This window comes from Falco naumanni, chromosome 6 (genome assembly GCF_017639655.2).
Source record: "Falco naumanni isolate bFalNau1 chromosome 6, bFalNau1.pat, whole genome shotgun sequence".
Lineage (NCBI taxonomy): Eukaryota > Metazoa > Chordata > Aves > Falconiformes > Falconidae > Falco > Falco naumanni.
This window is the reverse complement of record NC_054059.1, coordinates 56,641,050-56,666,349: the sequence shown is the minus strand read 5'-3', so window position 1 is coordinate 56,666,349 and position 25,300 is coordinate 56,641,050. Positions and strand designations below refer to the sequence as shown.

The 25,300-nt window shown below is 37.4% G+C and overlaps 1 protein-coding gene across 7 annotated transcripts in view; it reads right to left on the bottom strand.

Moving 5' to 3' along the window:
* Positions 1 to 25,300, bottom strand: part of PTPRK (protein tyrosine phosphatase receptor type K) — a 411,664-nt gene that overhangs the window by 258,094 nt on the left and 128,270 nt on the right. For all 7 annotated transcript variants that reach the window (XM_040597798.1, XM_040597792.1, XM_040597791.1 and 4 more), the window contains exon 3: positions 14,350 to 14,621. In XM_040597798.1, coding sequence (XP_040453732.1) covers positions 14,350 to 14,621 — 272 coding nt within the window. The remainder of the gene's footprint in view (positions 1 to 14,349; positions 14,622 to 25,300) is intronic.

Here is a 25,300-nt window from a genome sequence, read left to right as displayed (position 1 = left end):
GCAATTAAGATCTGCTAAAATGCTCCTTTGTACCCCATGAAAATTTACTACGTTTACAATTACAGTACTTGAACTAATAAAAGTGAAGCAGTCACATGAAGGCACATTTAACTTAAACAAAAACTGTTTCATTTTCTTTAATACACTACTCTGATTTTAAACTATATGAGTGATATCAATGGAAAATCTGAAGTCCAGTTTCTATGCTTTGTAAGTTTTCTTGGATCGTTTTTCAGATGTTCAGCTTTAGCCTCATCTAACACTGTCAGAGAAGTGCTAGAAAAAAAAAAACCCCACACCAAAACCACTACTATTTCAGCTTACAGCTTTTCCACAGACAAGTTCATTTTGCAGCTGCACACCTCTCCTACATGATCTTTGGAGGCATTAAGTATTTGGCCCTATTCTCTCTGGGGAATAAATTTATTCTACCAAACAACACTCAAATGATTAAATTTCCCAATTTATGTAACTTAAAACTAAACTGGTTTTCCATTTTATGAAAAAAATGTACTTGATTTTTTGTTACTATTAAAAAAAACATTAAAATTCCTTCTTTTGCCAAACAACCACACTGAACCTGTTGACTACAGCTAAGGAAGCAGATCCTGCTCTTATTTTGACATATATTTTCTGAAATCAAGTATCTAATAGTTAATAATTTTTGCCAAAAATAAATTCTCCATAGAAATATTTGTCCATTCACCTCTTCTCACCATCAGTGTTCCAGAGGCAACTTAACTCGCCATTCATTAAATAATGGCTCCAGAAATATTTGTTGCCTATTACTGATGTCCAAGATCCAGGAAGTCGTATCTGAAGTGACAACTTCCCATCATCCTCCCAGCCTTTGCCTTCTTGGTGCTGACTGCTCCAGCAGCTTGTGCTCTGCTGATGCTCACATTTGGAGCCTTCTCTCCGATTTATCCCTTTCAGGTCCACCTGCACATTTCCAAGAAAAAGGCCCTACAACACTTTGCATTTATTATGGGTTCAGAAAATTTCCTTTCCCGAACATGAAGACAGGAGACCTGCCTAAAGACTCCAGGTGCAAGCTTTTCTCCCAGCCACCACTAAAAAAACCCTCCCAGATCTTAAATGGAAATTTGTTTCCCCAGTAACCAATAAATAGGGCTGGCTTGCAGGGTGCATCAAGTTAAAAGTCCCAGGTAGTTTTGCTGCAGCCCTGGTTAAGAAAGTGCAGGTCACAGCATCAAAGGCAGCACTGCGCTGTGCAGACCTATGGGCTAAAAAGTGATGGAGCCTCCTGGTCCCCCAACTGCCTCCTCACATCCCCCCTTCCCCCTCTTCTGTAGGGAAGCAGGAAGGGAATGCAGGGAAGCATCACACTCCTCAGTGACCCTAGGCAACTCACCAGCCTCATGTGGAAAGACTTGATTTTTGCTGCGTAGTTTGGTTAGGCTTTGCTTGGGGGCTTGCAGTTTTTTAGTTCTTCATATCTTTTTTGTATTTTTTTTTCCCCAGTGACATAACAAGAACCTGCTCCGGGAGAAAGCAGCCAAGGAGCACCAAGGGGAAGAGGCAGCATTTGCGAAATGACACAATTAACATATTTTTCTTGTGTTGTGCTTTGCCCCCATCCTGGCCAAACCTGAAGTATTTTTTCTTCACATCTGTCAGAAAAGACTGTTGTGAAAGTGCAGTTGTTTGGTATGCAGTAGCCAAATACTGTCTGTTAAATGAAGCTACCAAGGTGGTTTCTGCAGAGTTTGCATCAGAGGTGTTCTGTAGCAGGAAAACTACTCTGCAATCTCAGCCGGTACACAGCACTTGCAGAACCAGTTTTAACACTACAGCAGGCTTACCGCAGCAAAATTACTATGGATTTAAAACTGGACAAGCTAGTTTTACCAATTTAATTAAGGATCTAATTAAAATGGAGAAGAAAACTATCTTTGTTATGACTTTACTTTTTGAGTAAAATTATAACCCTCCATGTGGTTACTAAGAATATCTGTACCTGGATTACACTGTCATTTTCAGATTCAGAAAGAGAAACTAAGCTTATTGCCTGTACTACTGATCTTGCCACCCCTTTTTGAGAACGAGCAACACACACATATGCTCAGAATAAAACACAAACAGTATTTCAGCAGAATTCCCCGTTACAGATCTGACCACAGTCAACAAGATCTTGAAGCACATAATTTTTTCAGTACTATCTTACCACACATAATACCCTCGACAAGAGAAAAAATAGGGTTAAAGAAAGGAAAAAAGAGAAAGTAAATTTATTGAAAATGAAAGCTTTACTGTTACATTTTTAAAAATAAAAGAACAAATTCTTTCTAATTTGGAGGGCAGTTCTTCAGTCAAATACATTGAACCTAACTGATGGTTCTGTAAAGCTGCAGCCAAAGAAAGCGTGTGTGTCTGGTTTAACTGTTTTGTTGTGACAAAATACCCACTTAAACATTTTTCCATTTCAACCACTATGCAGTACTTATCTAACATGTAAATAAATAATATATTGAAATGCATGCCATGTTCTATTTCACCAGGCATTCTGAATGAAGGCAAACATAAAACTGAAACTACTTGCAGTTTTTTGAAAAATATTGGTTATACTACACATTATACTTCAGACAAATTAGTAATAAATCAACAGTTCAGCAATGTAATTCAGACTGATTTCAATGCTACTGAAAGAAGTACATTTGATGTTCCATCTCTTAATGGAAAACCAGACAGGTGCTGCTAAACTCTATACCCTTTCATTGTTCTAAAATATCTGCTGTTAAGATCTCATAATTAAATCCAAGACCAAAGATGACACTTCAAGGTTCATTTTTATCCTTATGAAAACAGAAGCAAAAAACCTAGGCACAGGCAGACACATGCTCACAGACACACAAACACCATCCCATGTACACCTACTGTCAGGTTTGGTGTTATCCACTTTTGGTTAAAATAGAAATGTGCCAACCAAGCAAATTCCACATTTGTTCAGATTCCTATGCTCAGCTGCACAAAAAACAACTCATTTCTTGTCAAGATCTATGACAGCAAATATTCTTTGTAACTTGCAAATGCATTGCAAGCTGCTTGATATTTTTACCTGTATAAAAAAAACCCACACAACCAAAACCAAACCAAAAAACACCACCATATTTTGATAACTTACCACAGTCTGCAGTACATTACAAAACAGTTTAATAATTCACTTCACATAGGAGAGAAATTTGTTCAGCATGGTAGGCTCACACTTCTATCGTTAAAAGCAGTATAAAACCGAACAACAGATTGATATCACATTTTTTAAATTTACATTAAAAAACACTGGAAACACATTAACAGGAACTTGTCATCCCCTTGGCTTACCATCATGGAAAAAGGGACGTGGGTGGTTTATTTTGTTGGTAGTATTATTATTAATTATTATTTTATTTTTAAGAAACATGATGTTATTTGGATTCATGTGTTCTTCACAAGTACAAGTGCATGTAAAGGGCAGCACATATTCATTCTGCCAAAGGAGAAGACCAAATATCACCCTGGAAGTGTGCACTTACACAGCAGGGTAGGGATTTGTGCTAGTGCAGAGCTAAGACTGACGCTGACTTCCCTAGACCCTTTCCAAGGGCAGCAGCTGGGAGAACTGGAAAAGGGGTGGCAGCAGGGGGACAACCAGTGTTGCAGTCCTCTTGCCTGCAGCCATAGGTGCAGCAGGAGATGGAAGCAAGGACCACAGTGCCGAGTCCTCCCTGCCCTTCTGAAGGCAAGTCTGAAATTAAGGGAAGACTTCAGTGCTCCTTGGCTTCCTTTTCAGACTCACCACACAGTGGCTGTGCTGTAAAGAACCAGAATTAGAGAAATGCCAAAGTTCAACTCACAAGTTCAACATGGCAATTCAAGCACATCACTAGCTGAAATTGATTCTTTTTTTTTAAACCACAAAACCTCTGAAAGAGTGAACCAATTGGCAACGCAGACACACAAGGGTGCACTTGTATTTGATACAAAAGGTAACACAGGTCAAAAGGAAGAAAAAAAAAGGGGGGGGGGGCGCGTCGTGTAAAGGGACTGGTTACAACTGTTTGTTAATTCATTTTGTGAAGGCTGGAAAGTTTACAGTCATCACCTAAACATGGTAGAGAAGATGGGGGTGAAAAACAAGGGTTCACTCACATGAGAGAAGGTGTGTACATGAGCATGTGTGCCTTTATATTCACAAAAAGAAAGAAAAAGGTCAGAGGAAAGAAAGATTATCTGTCTCCATTCCACAAAGTTAGTGTGGGTTTTTTTTGCATTTCCAGGTAAAATCCTACTCTGAAGTTAACCATTCAACTCCCAAATTTGAAGCTAATCAGGTCCAACCAAGTCAACTAACAATCAGGCCTACCAAATTTACATGACGTTAGCACAATGCATGCCCAAAGGGCAGCCACATACATGCTCCAGATAAAAGGTATTTTGCTGCTGTTTGGCAGCTAGATGATACAGTATACTCACTAGTTCCTTTCCCCTTCTCTTCTGTTGCTGGCAGAGCAATTTAGAAATGCTCTAGCAGGCAGCTCCTTCAGGTATCTGCTTCTGAATCTGGCACAACCACTGCTTCTTTCTTCCCCCTTTCCCATAAGCCAGTGACAGGATGATACCCCCCACAGAAACCAACATCTGCACTGAGTTATAAAGCTTGTTCTGTCTTACAGCTCAAGACCACCACCACTTGAGTGTTCCCCCAAAATCCCTAATATTTGATTCCTCTTCCAGTACTTCAACAATGCACTGGGAATGCTGGCATTACAAGATTATTTTTTGTTGTTGTTGTTAAAGGCTTATCATAAAATCATTCAAATTGAACAAGTATATTTTCCTTGCTTGTAAATTACTTCATTCCATAAACAGCAGAAAACCTCTATTACTTCCAGGTGACAGATGCATGTCTCTTATATTTGAGGAGCTAAAAACTTGCAGCATTTAATCACCGAATACAGCACAATAATAATAATAATAAAAATCACAGTTTAAAGAAGAGAATTGACAAGTTATTTTCTTCCAAAAGACAACACCTACTGAAGAGTGCACAGCCTGTGAGATGCATTCATTGCCTGGCAAGCATAGCATAGCAAAGACATTGTGCCGTAATTGTCAATCTTGTTACTCAAGCCAAAAAGTTGACTCAAGACTAAAAATCAACATTATGAAATTTTACAGGTGATTCACACAAAGGACCAAACTGGCACACACAACCACCCCCAGCAAATGCAATGTTCATACTGTAACAAGACAGTAAAATGACACTGCCACAACCCCATGAATTCCTCTGCTCTGCATTAGCAGGGATGCCCACATGATCTGTCCCCTCCACTGTGGTGGAAAACATGTCTTCGCTCTGCCTTGCAGCGAACAAGTGCTAATGCACTGTCTTGGATGGGTTTCCATTTGCTGTTGCTTGTTTCTGATGCTGACAGAGATGCAGTGATCCTGGTATATGCAGCAACAAAACCTCAGAGAGCAACTTTAAACCCTAAAACCAAAAAGGTTTCCAGCCACAGAACCCATTCCAGCAAATCAATGGTATGAGACAAGGTCTCGTGGACCACACGCAAAAAAGACTCAAGACCCTGGGCTCCTACCCTGACAAAAATACAAAAAAACCCAACCAAACAAAAAACCAACGGGGGAAACAAACAAACAAAACCAAAACAAACAGAACCACCCCACCAACCACCACACACCAGGAAAAAAACCAGCTTGGCTCACAGGATTGCACAGGGTTTCTTCTAGACAGCCAAAGTACTTTGCTGAAGTAATCCACTCCAACAAGTTCTATACCAATTCTTTAAATCTTCTGGGAGTTGCACATAAAGACATTTAAAGAAAATAGCGAAGGAGCTCCACAACTGACTCTGAGAGCTCTCAAAGAAGAAAAAAATATGTCTGCAAAGACTACAATGCAACAGTCCCTGGCTTTGAGCCCAGAGCACTATCTGCCTGATTGCACCATCACCCTGCATCCCGCAGGGCAATTACTAGTTTGCAAACTTCCCATTACTACCTTACAGCCAGATTATTCTGCTTTAGATGAATTTTCAGAATATCCAGAATAGGGGTAAAATTTACTTCACTCTAACAGAAGCGGGCAAGGAGGGTGAGGGCGTCTGTAAAATGCTTTGTAATATCTTTTGGTCAAAGGGGAAAATTCAACAATACTGGTCTGTTTGCTTGCTCGTTTATTTGTTTTAATACACATACCTTGCATAATTATCAGAATGGGATACTCATGCAAAATAATTGATACACTTCTCCCCCATCTTTGAATTTTGATGATTTTTTCCTTCAGAGCAACCATCTCAGCTGTTTTTTCAATGTCACCTCAAACAAAGTCTAAACTAAAGAAAAGAAGTACATACAGGGTAGAAAGAATTATAAAGGCATTCATTTATTTCCCTATGAGGAGGTCATATCACCAGTCAACATGGGATTCCTATTACATATTACTCTGGATGAAGAAAACCTTTTGACTTTACTCCAAGCCTCAGGCTTGTTCACCATTTAGCATTAGAAAAAGAAAATATTCAAAAAATCCATCAAAACAACCAACATATTGCAGTATAGTGTGCACAGACTAAAAAAAATAATTCTTCTAGAGCATTTCATCTTGCCCTAATAATAAAAGGCAGAAAAGGACAAAGAGAAAGTTAAAGTGGCTGCATAATTCTCAGTACTACTTTTTATCCAACATAGGCATTGTTGGTGGGGGACGGAGTGTCAAGAAAAAATCCAGACATCATACAATGCTTCACAGCAGAAATTACTTACCAATACACCTTACCAGTGATGAATTGACGAGTTCAGTCTTTTAAGTCCCTGACTCTTCAAGGCCACAAATTTGGAGGTTAATTGTTTCCAATTTTTGAATTGCGGAGATTTTAGTTAACTTTTTGATAATGATGTAATACTGCACTACTAAACTTTTCCTTTTATTTACTTTCACTTAGGGGTAATCTGGAAACCCCTAACAGAGCACAATTCATTACTCAATCTTTTCAAAACCTGTATAATGAAATGAAGTATTACCAACTTCTGTTTTCCTTTAAGCATCTTCTTCAAGCATGTATCACTGATCTCTGCCATAACCCTCTTTCATTCATTTCACTTTTCACGTGAATAAAAACATATTTTAAGACAAGCTGAGTGGAAGAGTGTATCATTGCCAACTCCTTGATAACATGATATTCACAGTTTTTCTCAGAAAGAGATGGGATCTTGCAGAAGCTGACAAAAATATGACAAAATCTGAGGTTCTTACATAACAATTATGCTTTCCAACTATATACAAAAAGCCTAAAAAAAAAGAAGCCTTGACAAAAGGAACCATCCAGAACTTCTTTATTTACACACCGTGATTTAAGTCAATCTTCTATTTCTGAAAAAGGGAATTGAATTAAGCACACTAAGGTGGCTGATTAGCAATAGTGTGTTTTATACTTCACTGCCTGACAGTGCCTGCTGTATGATGGGGAGGGGAATGCTACAGGCTTTTCACAATCTTGGTAATCAAGGTTAATATAAAATTTGCATACCACCTTGTTGATGAGTAGAATGTTTCCTAGAAAAGCACTGAGGTTAGTCACACATATTTCATCAGAAATTAAGCACTGGCTAAAAATTTTGCATATTTATTTCAGAGTAACTATAAGTTTACAGTCAGTCACTTTTCCACCTGAGACTCTCAGGTAATTAAAGATAATTTATAACATGGACTCATACAGCACATTAACTCCAAACCTTTCACTGCCTCTGGAAATGCCACAGACCTACTAAAGTTTTGTCATCTCACCCTGAAGATAACGACTACCTTGCAGAGAATAAAGTCAAAATGCTCATTAGCTTCATTGACACTACGTTACTCAGAAGAAAGAAAACTGAACACTTGCATGTATAGCCATGCAGGTCCTTACAATACTCCAGTGCATCAAGTATGACATTTCTACCTTAGTTTTAAGTTCAGATCATACATTTAACAAAGGAAATCCAGAAAACAGCAGAACAAAATAAAGTTGCTCACAGACTGTAATATAACAGAAAGCAAAGCAGTGGAAAAGACAGTGTTGAAAACTTAAACAAAGGAAAAAGAAAGGAGCAAACTTAGAAAGGCATGTTATTTCTGAAGAGCTACATTACAGCTAAAAGTTGCCTTTTAGACATACAAGCCATTTAGCTTCAAAATCCTGCGATATCATTTTCTTCAGCACAGTACTAAGGATAGATCAATATAAGTGATTGCTCAGACTCCATAGGTTCCTTAGCCTGTGAAATCCAAGGTGACCAAAGTCATTTATTCTATGCCCCTGGAATGCTGGGATGGTGTTCTCAGTGTTCTCTGCTTGCAACGGAGGAATACGGCTTGGGTCACTGACTTAGACATGGTTGACAGCTTTTACCTGATTAACAATAATCTCTGCTATTTCTAATTGTAACAAATTTTTGATACTAATGTATCATATTTTCCCTTTTTTAATGTAGCAGACCCCAAAACAAATTATCTCCAAAACAGGCTAAGAAAAATCGAATCCACCAATCTAGGAAAAATATTATATACATCTCCATATGACAATGTAAAAGTTCTTAAGAAAAAAAGAAAGGCAAGGAAAAAAACAAGGGGGGGGAGACACAACAGACAGGGGAGAAGACAACAGCTTGTCAGAAATGCTTTGTAAACCCCAAAGTGTTCTCCTGACAACATTTCTTTGCTCTCCCACCACCATCATTCCCCTATCCCTCAGGAACTTCCTGTGCTCATAAATGAACTAACTGGATGGGGAAAAAAAAAACATTGTGGCCATCCTGCAGGACATACCTTACTGAAACAATGTCACAGCCCAGAACTAACAGGCAAAACCAGCACTGTTTCTAAGAAACAAGAGCGAGCTTCCATGAAAACTCCAATACTTATGGTGGGACTGGAAACCTGGAAGCTGGCACCTCAGCCATGAGGGGGCCTGTCTGAGCAATGCTCACTTTGACTCTGTGCACTATGATTTTCCAGTAACGAGACAGTATTTGTAGCAGTCCCTTGAGAGCTGCAAGTGCTTTGTGATCTACAAAACTAAATTATTAAAATGTTGCTGCTAATCACTCTGTTGGAACTTAAAATTTTTCTTTGTCCTTAGCGAATTGACAAACACCTCAGAAGAAATTAGACAGAAATGTGACAGATATGCTTGCACATTTCCATGTTTATCCTAACAGTTAAAAAAAAAAAATACGGAGATGGTGTTTTGTTTGTACTAACAAGTCTTAAGGAAGCAATAAGAAAGTTCATTATAAAAAAAGCATTTATCTGACTAAGTCTTCAGAAGATTTTCTTTCATTATACATTTTATTGATTAAGTGCTGTCTAGCAAGCAACAGTCAGGAGAACACTTTGGGGTTTACAAAGCATTTCTGACAAGAAAGCAACATCATTCCTATTTGGAGATATTTCCAAAGGGTTCCAATTTTCAAGCATTAGTGATACCGGTAAGCAACAAGACAGTCAAAAGTGCTTTTAACTGGTGAAAACTATGAGGGAAAGATGGAGAAAGACAGAAAGAAATGGATGTATAAGCCCTTTCATCGTGTACTAATGATCTAGGTACAAAATAGGTTATAAATTGTCACCTTAAGTTCTTAAAAGCCACAAAGTATTCTCAAAGGAGTTATTCCCAAAAGGAGTGGTAAAGAATGATGCACCTATACAAGGAGCATTTTGGTGACTTATACTACCTACCGAACACAAACTGTTCCAAGTTTAAGGGGGAAGAAAAAAAAAGCTGTCTCAGTTGAATAAATATTAACTTAGCTTTCTTTAATTATAAAGCTAGCCAATCTTTTCCTAAGACATTTTACTGCCTTCTGGTTTTAAAGAGCTTCTTTGCATTTTCGTGGTGCTACATAGTGTTTCAAGGTTACAGGCCATATACAGTCAAGGACATTTGTCTTGTAAATAGGAAGTGAGATGTTGGGAGGATGGGTTTTTCTTCTTAAGTTGGCCTGTAACTCAGTTCTATCAAGTTCACACAGGTTGTACATACTTTGTGTTTTCCGCTAGCATTTAACTTGTTCCATTCCTTTCTTAGCTATTACCAACTGACTAAACCAAACCTAATCCCCTGCTTTCCCAACTTTTCTGCATGCAGGTTGTTTACAGCCTCATGTCTGCAAGTTTAGAAGTGATCTGATATCCAAAAAGGCAACAAATCCTCTTATTTCTCAAGAAATATTTAGTAGTTTATCCGACATATGTACACACCATTATTGATTCTTCAATCAGCCTACCATACTCCTGTAGTACTTCTATTACATTTTTCAGACCTTTCATAAAGGAAAATAACCTTCCAAAATCTTTGAGCAATTCAAACTTTTATGAAACCTGTAAATTATCAATATTAAAATAAAGAACAGATTAATTACCCAAATGAGGATTCACAATTCAGCAAGAAAATTATTTGGCTTCCTAGAGTCTTCTGTTAGTTTTTTAAGTTGTTATGCATCATTAGCCTTTCTGAACTGATAAAAACTTCTGTGTGGTGCAGTTCAGCGTTCTTACTTTGATATACTTTAAAGTGTAACCATCACTCCTATCAAGCCTGTATACTAGTCAGCCTATTTTTTTAAACTACAGAGCACTGTTACTGCATAATGACATTTCAGAGAGCCATAAAGAAACCAAATAATTAATTTTTTACAAGTTTGAGATTTATAGTTCCAAGTCAGAGTTTCTTATCAGTTTCTGCTCAAAGGCTACAAAAAACAGAGTGGTGTAACAAAAAACCAAAACTGGAAAGCCCATGGTCCACATTGCAAAGTGGACCGCACGCTTGATTAAGCAAGGATGTGACCCTGTGGGAGCAAAAAAAAAAAATTGCTGGAGGGAAACACAAAAAATAGGATATAAGGGACTTTTGCGACACAGTGTTCAAAAACAAACAAACAAAAAACTTCACACAAGCCCAAATCCCAAATTCAAAAAGGATGACATAGGTAGCAAGGGAAGTGACAGAGCCAGAAAGGAAGAGACAGCCTTCAGCAGTTGGATAACTCCTACTGTGCAAAGCAGGAAAGAACAGGGAAATGAACAGAAGCATTAGACAAAACAATGCATCTAGACAGAAATAAGCATCCTGTAACTCATCAAAATAAATTGATGAGTTATAATAGTAACCAACACAGACAACAGAGAGACAAAACTCCCAGCCAGTTACAAAGTTTAAACACAAGTCCCAAATATTTTTTCCTTTGAAGGAAACTTAAAGCAGGTCAAACCTGGCAATATTTCCAACACAGTGATAAAAAAAAAAAAGATTCCAGAATTAACAAGCATCAAAATCAAATCATAACCTTGATCACAAGGGATTCTCTAATGAAACCCTATTCCTTAACAGTTCATCCACATGTTAAAACAAGCAGAACAGAAGATGCAGATGCCTTGCTGGCAGGAGAGAAAAGACAGATTGTATCATTGCAGGGCTGCCAAAACTCCCCAAGTGCAAAATATGACAATTGAAGAATTACAGGCCCTATGCTTGGAGAAACCCACAGGAATGGTCCTAACATTGAACTGACATTAGAATTTCAAGTCATATATACTGTAGACACTAGAAGTTTAAATCATTCCCTGCCCTGCCCCCTCCCCAAAAAAAACCCAACAAAAAAACCCAAACAAGCACCAAACAAAAAAAAAAAAAAAAAAACCCACCACCACAAAAAATCCATGGACTACCAGGAATATAGAAAGGCACCACGCTGGTTCTGAAGTTCAAAGATTTTGAACGACAAATAGGCTTAAGGCTGGAAGCATATTCTGGGGAAGGTATGACCATGAGTTTGTCCTGTTTGTGAACTCTTCCACAAGCTTCCACTGTCATCTGCCATGAGAGACAGGATACAAAGCTAAACAAAAATTCAGCTTGATCCAGCAAAGCTACTGTAATAAACTGTACTATGTTTTGTCATAAAATATTTTTTAAAAACAGAGAGAGGAAATTAAAAAAAAAAATCATTCAACAGAACACAGTTAAAGAAAGGCAAGTAAATGGATTAAAAAAAATAGTAATCCTGGAAGGGAAATGTTATGTCCATCCAAAACCGCATAAACTCTTTATATACTTATTACTGTATATATAAATATATATTACAGTAACATGCAAAAACACTGTGCTAGTTTTGAACAGGAAGCAATAAAGCTTCAACAGAGCACAGCAGAACACAGAAATGCTGTTCAGAAGCTAATTAGCCTAGGTGCAGCACTTCATTAGTACTATTAACATGGCCATCCTGCTAACTTCCAAGTCACCATATGAGACTTCCTTATAATTTAACCCATGCTATGCAGTCCCCACTAATCTCCACTCTCTTCCCTCACTTAAAAGTGAAGGAAATGGCAATGAAGTTGACCTGATTAACAAAGTATATGCAAACAGTTGTGCTCCACAGTGATCTTTAGCCGTGAGTTTGCTTGTACAGGCCAGGATCCAATTCCCAGTTTAGTAAAGAACCACTTCCATCTTGTTATAAAAACCAGTGCTAGCTAGCCTCATTGACCAATAGGTAGATCAAAAAGCCAAAATCATGAGCTAAAGGTCTATAGCAAAAAATTCCTATGAGAAAAATGAAAAAAAGTATTTCCATGCCAAAAAAACCCTCAACTCAAAACATTAGACATTAAAAAAAAAGGAATAATGAAGAGCAATATTGACTTTAAGACCTCAAAGGACCATCTAAACCCACAAAAATACTAGCCCTCTTTGTGCAAACAAGCAGGTGTGCATGAAGAGCATGCAGATTTCCCATCCTGTTTATAAAAGCAATTGTGCACATTATACTCAAAACGGCAAGTTCCATTAGCAGTTCTCCAGTCCTACTCCAGATTTATTTTTAATTTAAAAATAAACTGTGTTACTCATGATTTCAATATTTTGCTGGATGACCAAGCAAGGGAAAGAATGAATTTAAGTGCAGTCTATAGAGAGATAACGTGAAGGCTATAACATATGTGAAAAATGGCCATGTTGCTAAGATAAGGCCCCAACCACCAATTTCGTTGTCAAGCCCAGCCATCTGTCAGCAGAAACCTGATTTACTGCATATAATACTACTATATTTGATTACTACTGTACTGCTATAAAAGGCTCCTGTTTTTTTAAGCACACCAAAAGCTACTTTCTAGCAACATAAAAGGGTTAATAAAACACCTCCTCAGAAGCCAAGCTTTATGAAACCAAGTTTCAGAATTTTAAATCAAATTTTACCCAGTTTCAGTGTCACTGATAGATTCAATTCCTTTATAAATAAAAATATTAAAAACAGGGAAACAAAAACCGAAGAAAACCATGAAATTATAGTAAATGACATCAGTTTCACTATATAAGTAAAGCTGCTTGCACTGATATTTGTTTTTTTATGGACATTATTTTGATGGTGGACAATTGCAAAGAACTTTAGAAAAGGCACTTTACAAAACCTTCCTACAATATCACTATTCGGGAAAACCATTAATAAAGAGGCCACTTTGCTTTATTTGATAATTAGTCTGGACATCCAAACTGTTTGCAAGAACCCTAATGAACTGAAGCATCCTTAGACAGGGGCCTGTAAGCACTAGATACAACAATGACAACACCTCATGGTGTAACAACGCAGATGACTGCATCTAATCCAACTCTTCCCACTCCTATACACCAGGACAAAAATGCCTGCGTGTGAGATTCATCCTTCACATCAAATACCCACTGAGCAAAACAGCTGCAGGTACCTTCTCAGGTTAATCAAACAAATCAAATAACAGCATCTAGTAATAACAAGACAATTTCTCTCTCTAAACAACAGCCCTACACTGCAGGTGGTTTTGTCCCATAGCAAGCAAACAGGAGAAAAACACGTCCTGAGCAGCTGCTCATTAGGTGAGCACCATTCTGCCTACACAGCAAATGAAGCAAATGTCATATGGAAAAAAATCCACAGTTTACGGTCATGTAATTATACATGGTAACACAGGCATATCCAAAAGAGGAGGGAACACAGGTACAAATTACAGTTGCACAGGCAATTTATTTCTGGGAGGGTTTTTATCATTTTTTTTATGTTCCTGGACTTTAACCTTACCATTTCTTTTAATTAGTCTTGTTTTCATCTTATTTTTTTCCTATTATACAGTAACAGGTAACTTTAAACAATCACTCCTATATAAAATATCCAATCCCAAATAATTACTTATTCTGAACAGAACACTTTAGTTAAGGACATTGGGAAAATAATCTCAGAATCGACCAAAATGAACACAAACTGTATAGGACCTCGCCGTAAATGTTATAAAGCGGTGAGAACTTATTGCAAGCTTACCTGATACTCATTAGGCCAGAAAGTGCTGACAGCCAACTCTGCTCGAAGCCAGTCTTTGCCAGTGGAGCCAGTGACGTTCCAGATGGGATTTGCCAGCGGCCCCTTGTTCACCCTAACCAGGATGTTCAATGTGCCTGGGTTTGCTCCACTCTTGCTGTACAGAAGGTAGCTGAAATCGATGCAGTGAGTATCATTTTCTTTCATCGTTGGAAGCTGGAGTCGAGTCTTTTCTCCGGGGTCATGGTCTGAAGAAATCACTATCATGTATGATCCTAAACAAGGAGGGAGTGGGAAAGGAAAAAAGACACACAACAGTAGTAAAGAAAAAAATAAATCCTAAGAAACTGATTGTTCACTGTGAAAAAAGATGGAATGCATAGGCTTTCGTATCCCAAAACCTCAAAATCCAAGAAAATCCAGCAAGCTATAAAATATCTAGGAACAACACTGAAGCAGTATCTACAGAAGACATTACATATCTCTGAGGACCTACATAGATGTTTCCACCTACAAACTTTTCTCTCTCCTGCTTTAGGATAAGATAATTGGAAATACGATCACAGATGGACTGAATAAGAATAATGAGGAGCAAAGCATCATCATTATCCCGAGATCACTGAGGCTAAAATTCTCTCAACTTGCTCCACAGGTTTCCTGAAAATGAAAAATACGGAATAATGAAGTCAACATTCTTCAATGCAGCTTTACCACACCTTCTTCTACCCAGAACGCGAGACAGACTTGAATTTTAGATACATTAGCAATAGAAATAGCTCGCTTAGGACACCAAACCACATTTGTCCTGAAAAGTTGGGTTTGCTGCTCTGTTTGCCAATGGATTTGAGGGGATAACAAAAGTTTCTATAGCTGGAAGACAGCCCACCTTGTAAATTTATTTTACAAGTATACAGAAGAAAGAACAAGCTGAGCCTGTCCAGCTACAAAGGTAGAAAGCAGAAATCAGATATTTAAACAGGTTACACAAGACATAGTGATAAAACAGTTTGTCCTGCTGTTCTGCAGAATGGACTGTAAAGACAGGGCTACCAGCTATCCCAGCCCTAGAGCAGCCCCATTTCTTCAAGAGCAACAACTCCGCACTAGGTACTACCTAACGAATGAACCCCACAGAACAAAGCTTCCAAGACACAGCATGCCAAGCAAAACTTTACAAACAAGTGAGAAAACCCAACTCTGTATATAATCTGAATCTTTGCTGCAGAAAAGTTTCCTAACCTCAACTTACCGACCCTCTGCTTAACAATTTGAGCAGCTTTGTGTTGACAAATTTCCGTTCTACTTTCAGGCCTAAAGAGCACCACAATAAAGAAACATTCCTCCTGAAGAAGATTCAGATGAGATCCATCAAAAAAACAGTTCAAATATTAACTTAAATTTTACAAAAATCATAGGTCTGTGAGAACTTGCCCAAATGAGTACTCTCACAGAAGTCCTGCGAGTATGTACACGAATGAGCATTCATTGGTGCAAAAACTCTTAGGTTGCACCCCATATATATTTGTATAAATTATTACCATTCTGTATATTGAGCTTTGTCATTTGATTTTTAGGCAACAAGGAACTACTGTGTTCCACTATGTTCTAAACAGTTGTATTAACCATTCTGAAAATTGCTGACAAGCTGTTGCTCAGGAAAAGATGAAAATTTATGTATGTGGATTAAGTTATCTGTGTGACATGCTAATTTAGTAGTCTGTAAAGCAATTCTGTGCTAAAAAATTTATAACGCAAGAAAAGGCAATGTTACAGAAAGGAAGTACAGTGCTGAGATCTTCATTTTTGATACCAATCTTAAAAAAAGGGGGTGGTGCTTAAAGAAAATTCTACTACAATGTAACATAACTAGTTTGTACTTAAAATTACATGCAGAATCCATTATTTGATTGATATTTTTATTAGAAAATTTGGCATAGGATCATCTCTTTATCATTAATACCCATTTATGAAGACACAAAGGAATCATTATACTATTTAGGTTTGCTGCTATTAGAATTCTTTAATGATTACGGTCTAGAATCAATTGACAATTTCACAATAGCTGCTCAGAAAAGCATTTGTAAACCATGTCCACTGGTGTGCAGTTTTTATGCCCCTCAACTCTACAATAAACTTGGTAGTATGCTTGTGGTGAGCTCTATCTTAATACATATGCTCTTCTAAGCACCTGATTATTCATAACTGACACACTACAGGACAGTATTTTCAAATTTTTCTTAATAAATACTACACATATGGCAGGGGAAAGCTGCATGTCAGCAAATCAGAATTTTTTCCTAAATAAGTTAGAAAACTGAAAAGGATGAGGGAAAAATTACGAAGAGTCCTTTCCATGCTGTTAGCACTGATTCTCCACAGCTGTCTACATTGCCTCTTAGCCTTTGTTAAATTTATCTTACAAACATTTTTAAGCAATACACAGAAAGAAACTGATCTTTCCCTATACAAAATAAAGTTACTTTTAACATTCCTAAAGCTAAGATCAGGAAGCTGATAAACCTCACAACTTTTTCTGAAAGGAATCTGGGGTGGGGGAAGAAAGGAACTAAATATAAAAATTGACCTTTGCAGAACTTTTGAAATGTTTTTTCTTTCAACTTATCTTAAGATAAAACCATTGGGAAGAAAATAAAACCACAATAAATTATAACAAATGAACTAGAATTATTTCAAGATCTTGTTCCTATAGTAAGGTAATCTGCTGTAGTCTTTGGAAGCTCCAACATACATTTTTCTCTGCATCAACACATTTTATAGTACTCCACTTTTTCAGGCTCATTTTTCATCATTTAAAAATACTTAGCGGTAAATTTGCATATATCTACATGTGTTAGTCCTACAGCATTTCATTAAATGCTCCAGACAACATTCATAAACCATTTATCACAAAGTCAAAGCATCTGTTCAGCATCTCACAAACTATTTCCCTCACTCCCCTTTTTTTCTAAACTTAAAAGGCTATATCTGATGAATGTACACAACGCCACTCCTTCCTCAGTTGTCTACCTACTCCAACAAAATCAAAAGCCAAAGCCAAACTAAAGCGTACATCAAATTTATGTAGCTGAAAGTGACAAAAAAATATTTTCCTATAGCTTGCTCATAAAAGTAATTCTTTATTTGTAAAGGAATACTATAGGATTGAAAGAGTTAGGGAGTTTCCCCCAATTTATACATGCCTGTAATATCTTAAGCCAAAAATTTAAAACCTTAAGCAGAACTTAAACTCTAAATACTCTCCGGTGTTTTTTTGAAGCCAGTATTTCCTTTGACATTGAAAACTATTTTGTAGTACCATGCATGTAGCACAAGTTTCTGTGCAATCTTAAAAAAAAAAAAAAAGGTCTCAAAGACAAATAATAGACATTTTAGAAAGGATAGTGTTAGAAACGAAAGCTTTATAATTAAACATCCAGCAAGGTTGAAGGTAGCATAGCATTGATAAGACTAAGCTATAAAGTTTTCAAATTTGAAAGGTATTGACTAATGCCAGTTTACTTCTATAAAGTAGCACCTAGTAGAAGAAGGATCACAGTGGGGATGCACCCCTATGAAAATAAGTACTCACAGTATTAGCACCAGATATTCCTTTCACATACCAAAATACACATATTTCATAAATGTTATTAGATATGAAGTAAAAGAAATAAACCAGTGCCAGAAGATTTGCCTTTGTTTTTTAAATAATTCATTAGTTACAGAAAACAGAAACTGTGTTGATTTGAGGTAGAAAGTAATTTATAACACTATCCAAATAAACGTCAAAATATATGGGTATTAAAAACAAGACTTTCACAGGTAATGTACACTCCAAGCGTATGCAGAGATGGCCACACAGAGATCCCAGGTCCCAGGTGGTCAGGCAAACATCTGACCTGTTGTCACGTACAGCTAATGCAACGCCCAGCTGACCGTGTAAACAGGCAGAGAACATGTATGTACAAATTATGAAAAACAGGCATAACTGCGGCGGGGTGGGGAGTGGGAAGAGGATCACACACAGGAAATAAATCTGTAATACTGTATTATTACCAAGTCAAAAGTTTTCCATTAATAGCTGTATTTAATAAAGACATTACAAAGCAGACAAGAGGCCACTTGGCAGAGCTAACCAACAACTTTGATCGTTATTATTTGTAATATGGGCAAGGTACAAAATCAAGAGGTGGTGTGCAAACCTCATCAAACTTCAAGCAACAGGGAACAATCAGCCAAGTATTTAATGTTAAAACAAAGGGAAATAATGAGACGACAGTCAGTCTCAAGCTAGACAGTAAGATATTGTTGGACTTTGCAGAAATGCAAAATATAAATGAGGGAAATGCTCACAATCTTATTAATCCCCAAGATTAACTAGCTATTTGATATTTTCAAACATTTGCTCTAAATGTTAGAGCTAAGTATTCACAGTGGTGCTCCAGGCTGGAGCAGGGGAACAGACTGAGGAGGAAAGGGCAGCAGAGAACAAGTGCCATGGATTGCCCACAGCCCCCAGTACCCATTCCCTTGTGCTGTGGGCTGGAGCCAGGTGGAAATGAAGTTAATTTTCCCCCAAGTTGAGTCTGTTTTGCCTGTGACAGTAACTGGTGATACAGCAAAGAAATGATCTCCCTGTCTCTGCCTTGATCCCTGAGATTTTCCACCTTATTTTCTCCCCTTGTGCTGTTGAGGAAGGGAGCAAAAGAGCAGCAGGGTGGGGGTTTGGCCAAGGTCAACCCACCACAAAAGGTGATTGCCAAAAAGGTAAAGAGTAGCAGTTAGATAGTGTTAGATACTGCATATATATGTTTTATTAAATCAGTGAAGACTGGCTCTGTGATTTTTTTTTTCCATTGTTGCTGGCCTAACAGATCAAGAACAAACAGATGTATTACACTATGCACACCCATGTTGTTTGCAGACAAGAAAAATAAAAAACAAAGCCACTGACCTGTGCTCTGTTTCCACTAGGAATTTACAAGAAGTCAATGCAAGTGAGTTGCCTTGTTAAAGCCGAAAAGGGGTGGAAGGGGAGGTCTACTTATATCTTGGGCAATGAAGAAAAAGAAACTTAACATGAAAAAGCAAAAGTACATATGTTTCTTTTTCTTCTTACAAGGCAGAAAGGATGAATTTGCTGTAAGAAATTCAGGATGAAATGTATCCAAACCCATTGTTTATACCTGGACAAAGAGCCAGAGCTCTTAGCTATTCTTTTCAGTCTATTTTTTCACCATGCCTAAGCACAGTCTTTAGTTACTCTGGTAGTAGGGCAGCTTGAAACGCTTCACAACTCATCAGTCATGTTTTTCTTGAAACATGCAGTTTGACACTGATGTTGCTTCACTCTCCTTTCAATAATTCCCAAAAGAGTCTTCCTTATCCTTGTGAGTTTACAATCTTTAAAATCTATAAAGCACGTTCTCTTCCCCCCAACATGTTTTAATTTTTCCTACTTATAGTTTATCTATAATCCATCTTTAATGGATTAATCTTCAATCCAAATCAAATTCCACCTTCTCATTTTTGCTTTTCTTCTCTGAAGTGCCTGCTATTTATTTGCCAGTTAAGAGATCCTAGCATTACTCCTGATGTAAAAGGTCAATCCAATTCTCTCCTGCACAGAATAGAAACATCAGAGTATGAAACAGCTAAACAGCACTGCTTCCTACGCCCTTACCCAGCTCATGTCAAGCATTTAACTTTAGGATCTGATTTTCAGGGAGATTTTGATGCTTATTCAGCGCTTATTCATGAACTCGCTAAAAGTAAACACAAGACAGACTTTTCCTTAGCCTTATTATTAAATATATCTGTATAACCCTCCCAGCTTTCACTATGTGTTGTTTATTTTGATAAGCATTGCATTTGATGTCCTAGCTCAGTGGCAAGGACAGATCATTTCAGAATAAATTAAATCCTTAACTAATTAGTTGTGAAAAGCCTTAGTTTTTATCCCCTACTGAAAACCACACTTTCTTATCATCTAGCAGTTAATTGCAGGTAAGAAATCATGCTAAGATTTTTTAAAAATTAATAATCCTTAAATAAAATATGCCTGCTGTAATATATCAATGTGGCAGATCAGTTTCCCAATAAAATTATTTTCTCTCACTTCCTTGCTCCCTGAAAAACAGGTTTCTATTTGAAGTGTGAAACTTGTAATTTTCAGCAGGCTGGTCTTCAGCTCCTGCAAATCTTCTTTTCTCCAAAGTAGTACTTACTGTCAAACCATCTCCTTTTTGAGTGCACACTGTGGTAACTTCTCTGCCTGTAAGTATGCTCCTTCAGTTACTAGGGCACAATCATGTCACCTTCAGGTGGAGGGGGCAGGAGGAAGAATTCAGCAAGTTCTTAATTTTATATGCAACTAGATTTATGGCTACAGAAGTGGCTTCAACTTTGTGGTTTGCTGATGGGGGAAAAAACTCCAGTACACGACCCGCTGTAGAAGGGAGTAATACAAAATGCTTAAATAGATTCATAGAAAAAGATCATGGAAAAAGAAGTCTTCCCCATGAAGTCAAAAGAAGGGGTTGTGTTTACTTCATGACAACTGTCAATGGCATGAGGTGGAGAGTCAAGGTACTTAAGTGCATTATCCTGAAGCTTAGGGCTATATGATCTTTTTATTTAATTTTTTCACAACTATGTAATGTTATAGTCCCCAATCAGGTTTCAGGCAACCTTTATGGAGACAGTGGGCAATAAACTGGCACCAAAACACAGAAATAGGCTTGAAACTGGAAGTAGACCGCAAGCAGAAAAAGTTCAGAAACATCTATATTAACTCACAGAAAATTTACTTTCTCCACACACTAGTATCTATGCTTATTTTGTTCTTCAGAGAACACTGATCATTTCACAGAGGGCACTTTGCATGTATTTCTGTAATTTGCAAGAAGGCAAAAAGTAAAGGCTTATGATAAAACCTCAAAAGCTATTATTTTTTTCTTCTTGCAGGAAGGATATTATTAAAAAAAATAAAAAGAGAAAGAAAAAACCCCAATGAGTAAATTAAATATACTCAAAGTAAAACTCCATCTGTTTGGGTTAAAACAAACAAAAAACAAACAAACAAACAAAAAAACAACCAACCAAAAAAACCCACACACCAACACTTAGCCATTACACCCTCCTCCTCTTCCTTTTTCCTTCCATTACCCAACACATAGTGAACATCTGCCACCCTAGGACAGATTAAAAACAGTATCAAAGAAATTATGAAGAAAAACTAGAGACAACATTAAGCTTTCCAATTTCAGTGCCCTGCCCCATCAGTCCTTAAGGACTTAAGGAATATATCTAGAACTTAAACACAAAGACACTATAATCCCACTTAAAAATGCATTACTCGATACATGTACAAAACATGCAATATCATTCTTGTCTGGTTTCTTTGACAGTCAGCTGCCTTCATTTAAAAAACTTCTAAAATAACATTACTGGTATTAACAACAAAACAGTTCTCCAAAATCTCTCTAAATGGCTACAATTCAGAGGTGTCTTTCCACACACGTCACTTGCTTGCAGTATTATTCCCAACAAAAGACTCAAATTGTTGAAGGCTTGTTTCAGTTCCTTTAGAAATTGTCAAAATGAAAGAAGGAAAAAATAAGGATCACCGATTTCAACTTCCCTGCATATTTCATTGCCAGTGCAACACAACTCAAATGCAAGACAGACAAGTCTGAATTTACTACAAAGATTAAAAAAAAACAACAAACACAACATGAAGACACGTGAATCTTTTCTTGAGAACGGAAGGCTTTTTTTTTCTACTTCCCTTAGAGAATGAGAATTATTAAAATAACCAACCCCAAACAGGCCATTTAAGCTACATCATGTAAATAAAGGCGAGTACTTACTCATTCAGTCAGAAACTCAGCATAATGGACTGCAATAGCTCATTAGTTTTGTACAGACACTGCAATCATCTGACAAAAAAAGGTGTCCTGCCTTCCAGCTTGTACTTGATGATGCCAAAAGCACTACTCTCCAGCAAGGTCAAGTAACTGGGATTCCCCCAGTTTTCACATCCATGGAAGTCCAGCAACAGGGAGACAGCTTGACAAGGCAGCACAGGATAAGACCAATGTAGGCAAGGTAAATAAATAAAAGCAGCACCAGGTCAGCCACAGAATTAGTATCACAGGTGCCACAACAGTTCACTTTTTTCACATAATTCGCAATTATGATACTACTGGCATGATACTACTATCACTCATGACTTGTCTATTCTGTAACAACAAAATGTTTACCGACTAACAGGGAAAAAAGGGAAAGAAAAAAACCAAAACCCCACGCTTCAAAGGTATGCTACTATTTGGAACAAAATTTATTAATAAAGTTTTGACTGAAAATCATTCCTCAGGCTATAAGCAGCTACAAAAGTTCTGCTCCCCTTATCAACATTTTACATATGAATAAACATGAAAAATACACACTTTTGAAGTGTTTGAATTTCTGGTTTTCTTATACATAATGGCAGCTTCCTGTGGATTTGTTTGTACTGATGCAGATAAAGAAAACGATGAGAGAGAAGTTTCTGAGTAGGATAATTTAAGTCTTTTCACCCTGTTTTTTTCTTTTGATAGATCTTTAGCAAATACATAGGCTTTAAGCACTCCAAAATCTGAGACAGAAAAACGTCAGCAACCAAAATTTGTAATGCAAGTTTGCAGCATCTATACAAAAGAGCATTTCTCTTACAGTGTGCTCCTTTGAACAGTCTCTTCCAAAAAAGTATTCAGAAAATGACATTTGATATGGTGCATCAGGCAAGTTTACGAAAGGACAATGTTACTGAACAGTAAGCTGCATTTAAGTAACCAAAAGGCACATAGAATCATTTCATATTTTTTGGGAGAATTAATCAAGGCACTCGATCATGCATTTGTAACATCAGGGTCTGTGAATGGATGGCTAAGATGAAAGTAACAGCAGCTTCAAGCCATCTGAAATGTTGTTGTAAACTCGTAAATATTGCACAAGTGGTGGCATAGCAACTATACAACACTTAAATCACCCAAGGGGCTGTTTCTTGCTGCCCAAAAAGCAGCATATATTGGTCAGCTATCTGTCTGGAAGAAAATGTGTATTTTAAGCAAAACTTCCAAAAAAACTACTAACTCTACAACAGTACCAACTCAATAGAAAGTTAGCCAACTGGGATATCAAATAACCGGGTCTGCACAGCCTAAAGCCAGTAAGATGTTCCAATGTGCAGCTGCTCCCAGAGTGGCAGCTGACACTGCCAAACCTCATGGCATTCTGCACCTCCTGGGGAAAATTCAGTCCCATGAAGACACAGACACCTACAAACACTTGCAACAACTTCACTGTATGAAATACAGGTGCAGAAAAGAGTTGAAAGCCATTTTGCTCCACCATGGCTGTAAACTGTTCTGATATTACTTGACTGGATAAGATGAGCCATAATGCACAGACAGACATCATCTCCCTGCATGTTAGTTTTGTTTCACCTATTTTTGTGGCAAACTTTCCAGGATGAAAGACCAATGTTAGCTGTTCTGTGTCCACCTATAGGACTACAATCACACCATATCATCACCACTACTAAACGTAAACTGAACACCCAAACAGATCCTCAGCCCAAGGGGTATTTAGATTTTTCAAATGCCGATTAAAGGGACACACTTTTCTTTACTGAAATGGTTACAAGCAAAGATCAAATTATCCACTTCCTCTGAAGAATGTTATTTATTTGGAAATAAATTGAAATTTCAAAATAATATATGTATTCTAAAGGTAGACAGTCTTATAGAAAATATAAGTGCTGAGCATTTGCGTAAGCCTTCGGTGTAACGTGTGTTTGCTGTGGTGCACAAAAGCAAGTTCATGGAGTTCACATTCACAAATGTCAGCCGGGGTGACCTGGAAGCTCACTGCCACTGAAACACAAAAGGCTTTTCCTCCCAGCACACAGATACACTCCATGTCCATCTGTGCTCACTGGACCCTTGCATCAGGCAAATCAACATCTGATCCAGAAAAAATTATCAAGAGTTTCTTGTCCCCTCTTGAGAGAAGTAAGGGGACAGCAAAGTTTGATTTCTTCCCAGGTGAGGAAAATAACTGACTCCTGGAATGGGCCAACAAGCACCACAGCAAGGTCGAGATACCAGAGGAAACTGCAGCATTCATATTCAGAGTGTCTTTAACATACTAATCATTCTTCCAAAAGAAACAGTTTTTAGAGCATGTTAAGACAGAAATTGAAGTAGTCGTTCCTTGGATGAGGGTGTGACAGCAGACAATAATAATTAACAACCTGATGAGAATACCACTCCCACGGATCACCAACAGTTAAATAAGGGCTCAAAAGCTGTAACATTACCATATATGATAGCAGATTACAATTGTTATTATAGACCTTTTAAAAGAGGACATTTTATGCCCTGTATTTCTTGAAAGCAGTGTTAGAATTTACTTAAAGCATGGGAGGTTTATAAAATAAGTTTCATTAGGTTTTGCGGTGGGGTTTTTTTTTTGGTAAGTGGAAGAATATGCATTCCTTTACTTTGGATCACTTTTTCTTGGCAACAAATAATAATTTTTCCTGCTATTAAAACAATTTTCCTCAGACCTTTGCTTTATGCAACAGCAATCTGAAGAATCATCTTTTACTTTCAGGTTTTATTCCTTTTACAGGTGTAGGACTTACACTTAAGGAGCTGTATATCCCTTGATTAAATGCACGACATGAAGAACCAGCAACTGCTAAGAGTTACCACTGATAAGAGTTTTGAGAAACAATATAAAACAATATTTAAGTTGTGGAAATAATACTTACTTATATATTCAGAAGATATGTCTAACAGCAAATTACTACCTCTTCTTCAGAATATCACCCATCCATCGCCCCCTCTGAAGTACGTATCTTACTTTGCCTTGATTCATGCTCCAGTTGAGAATAACCAGCTGTCATGTC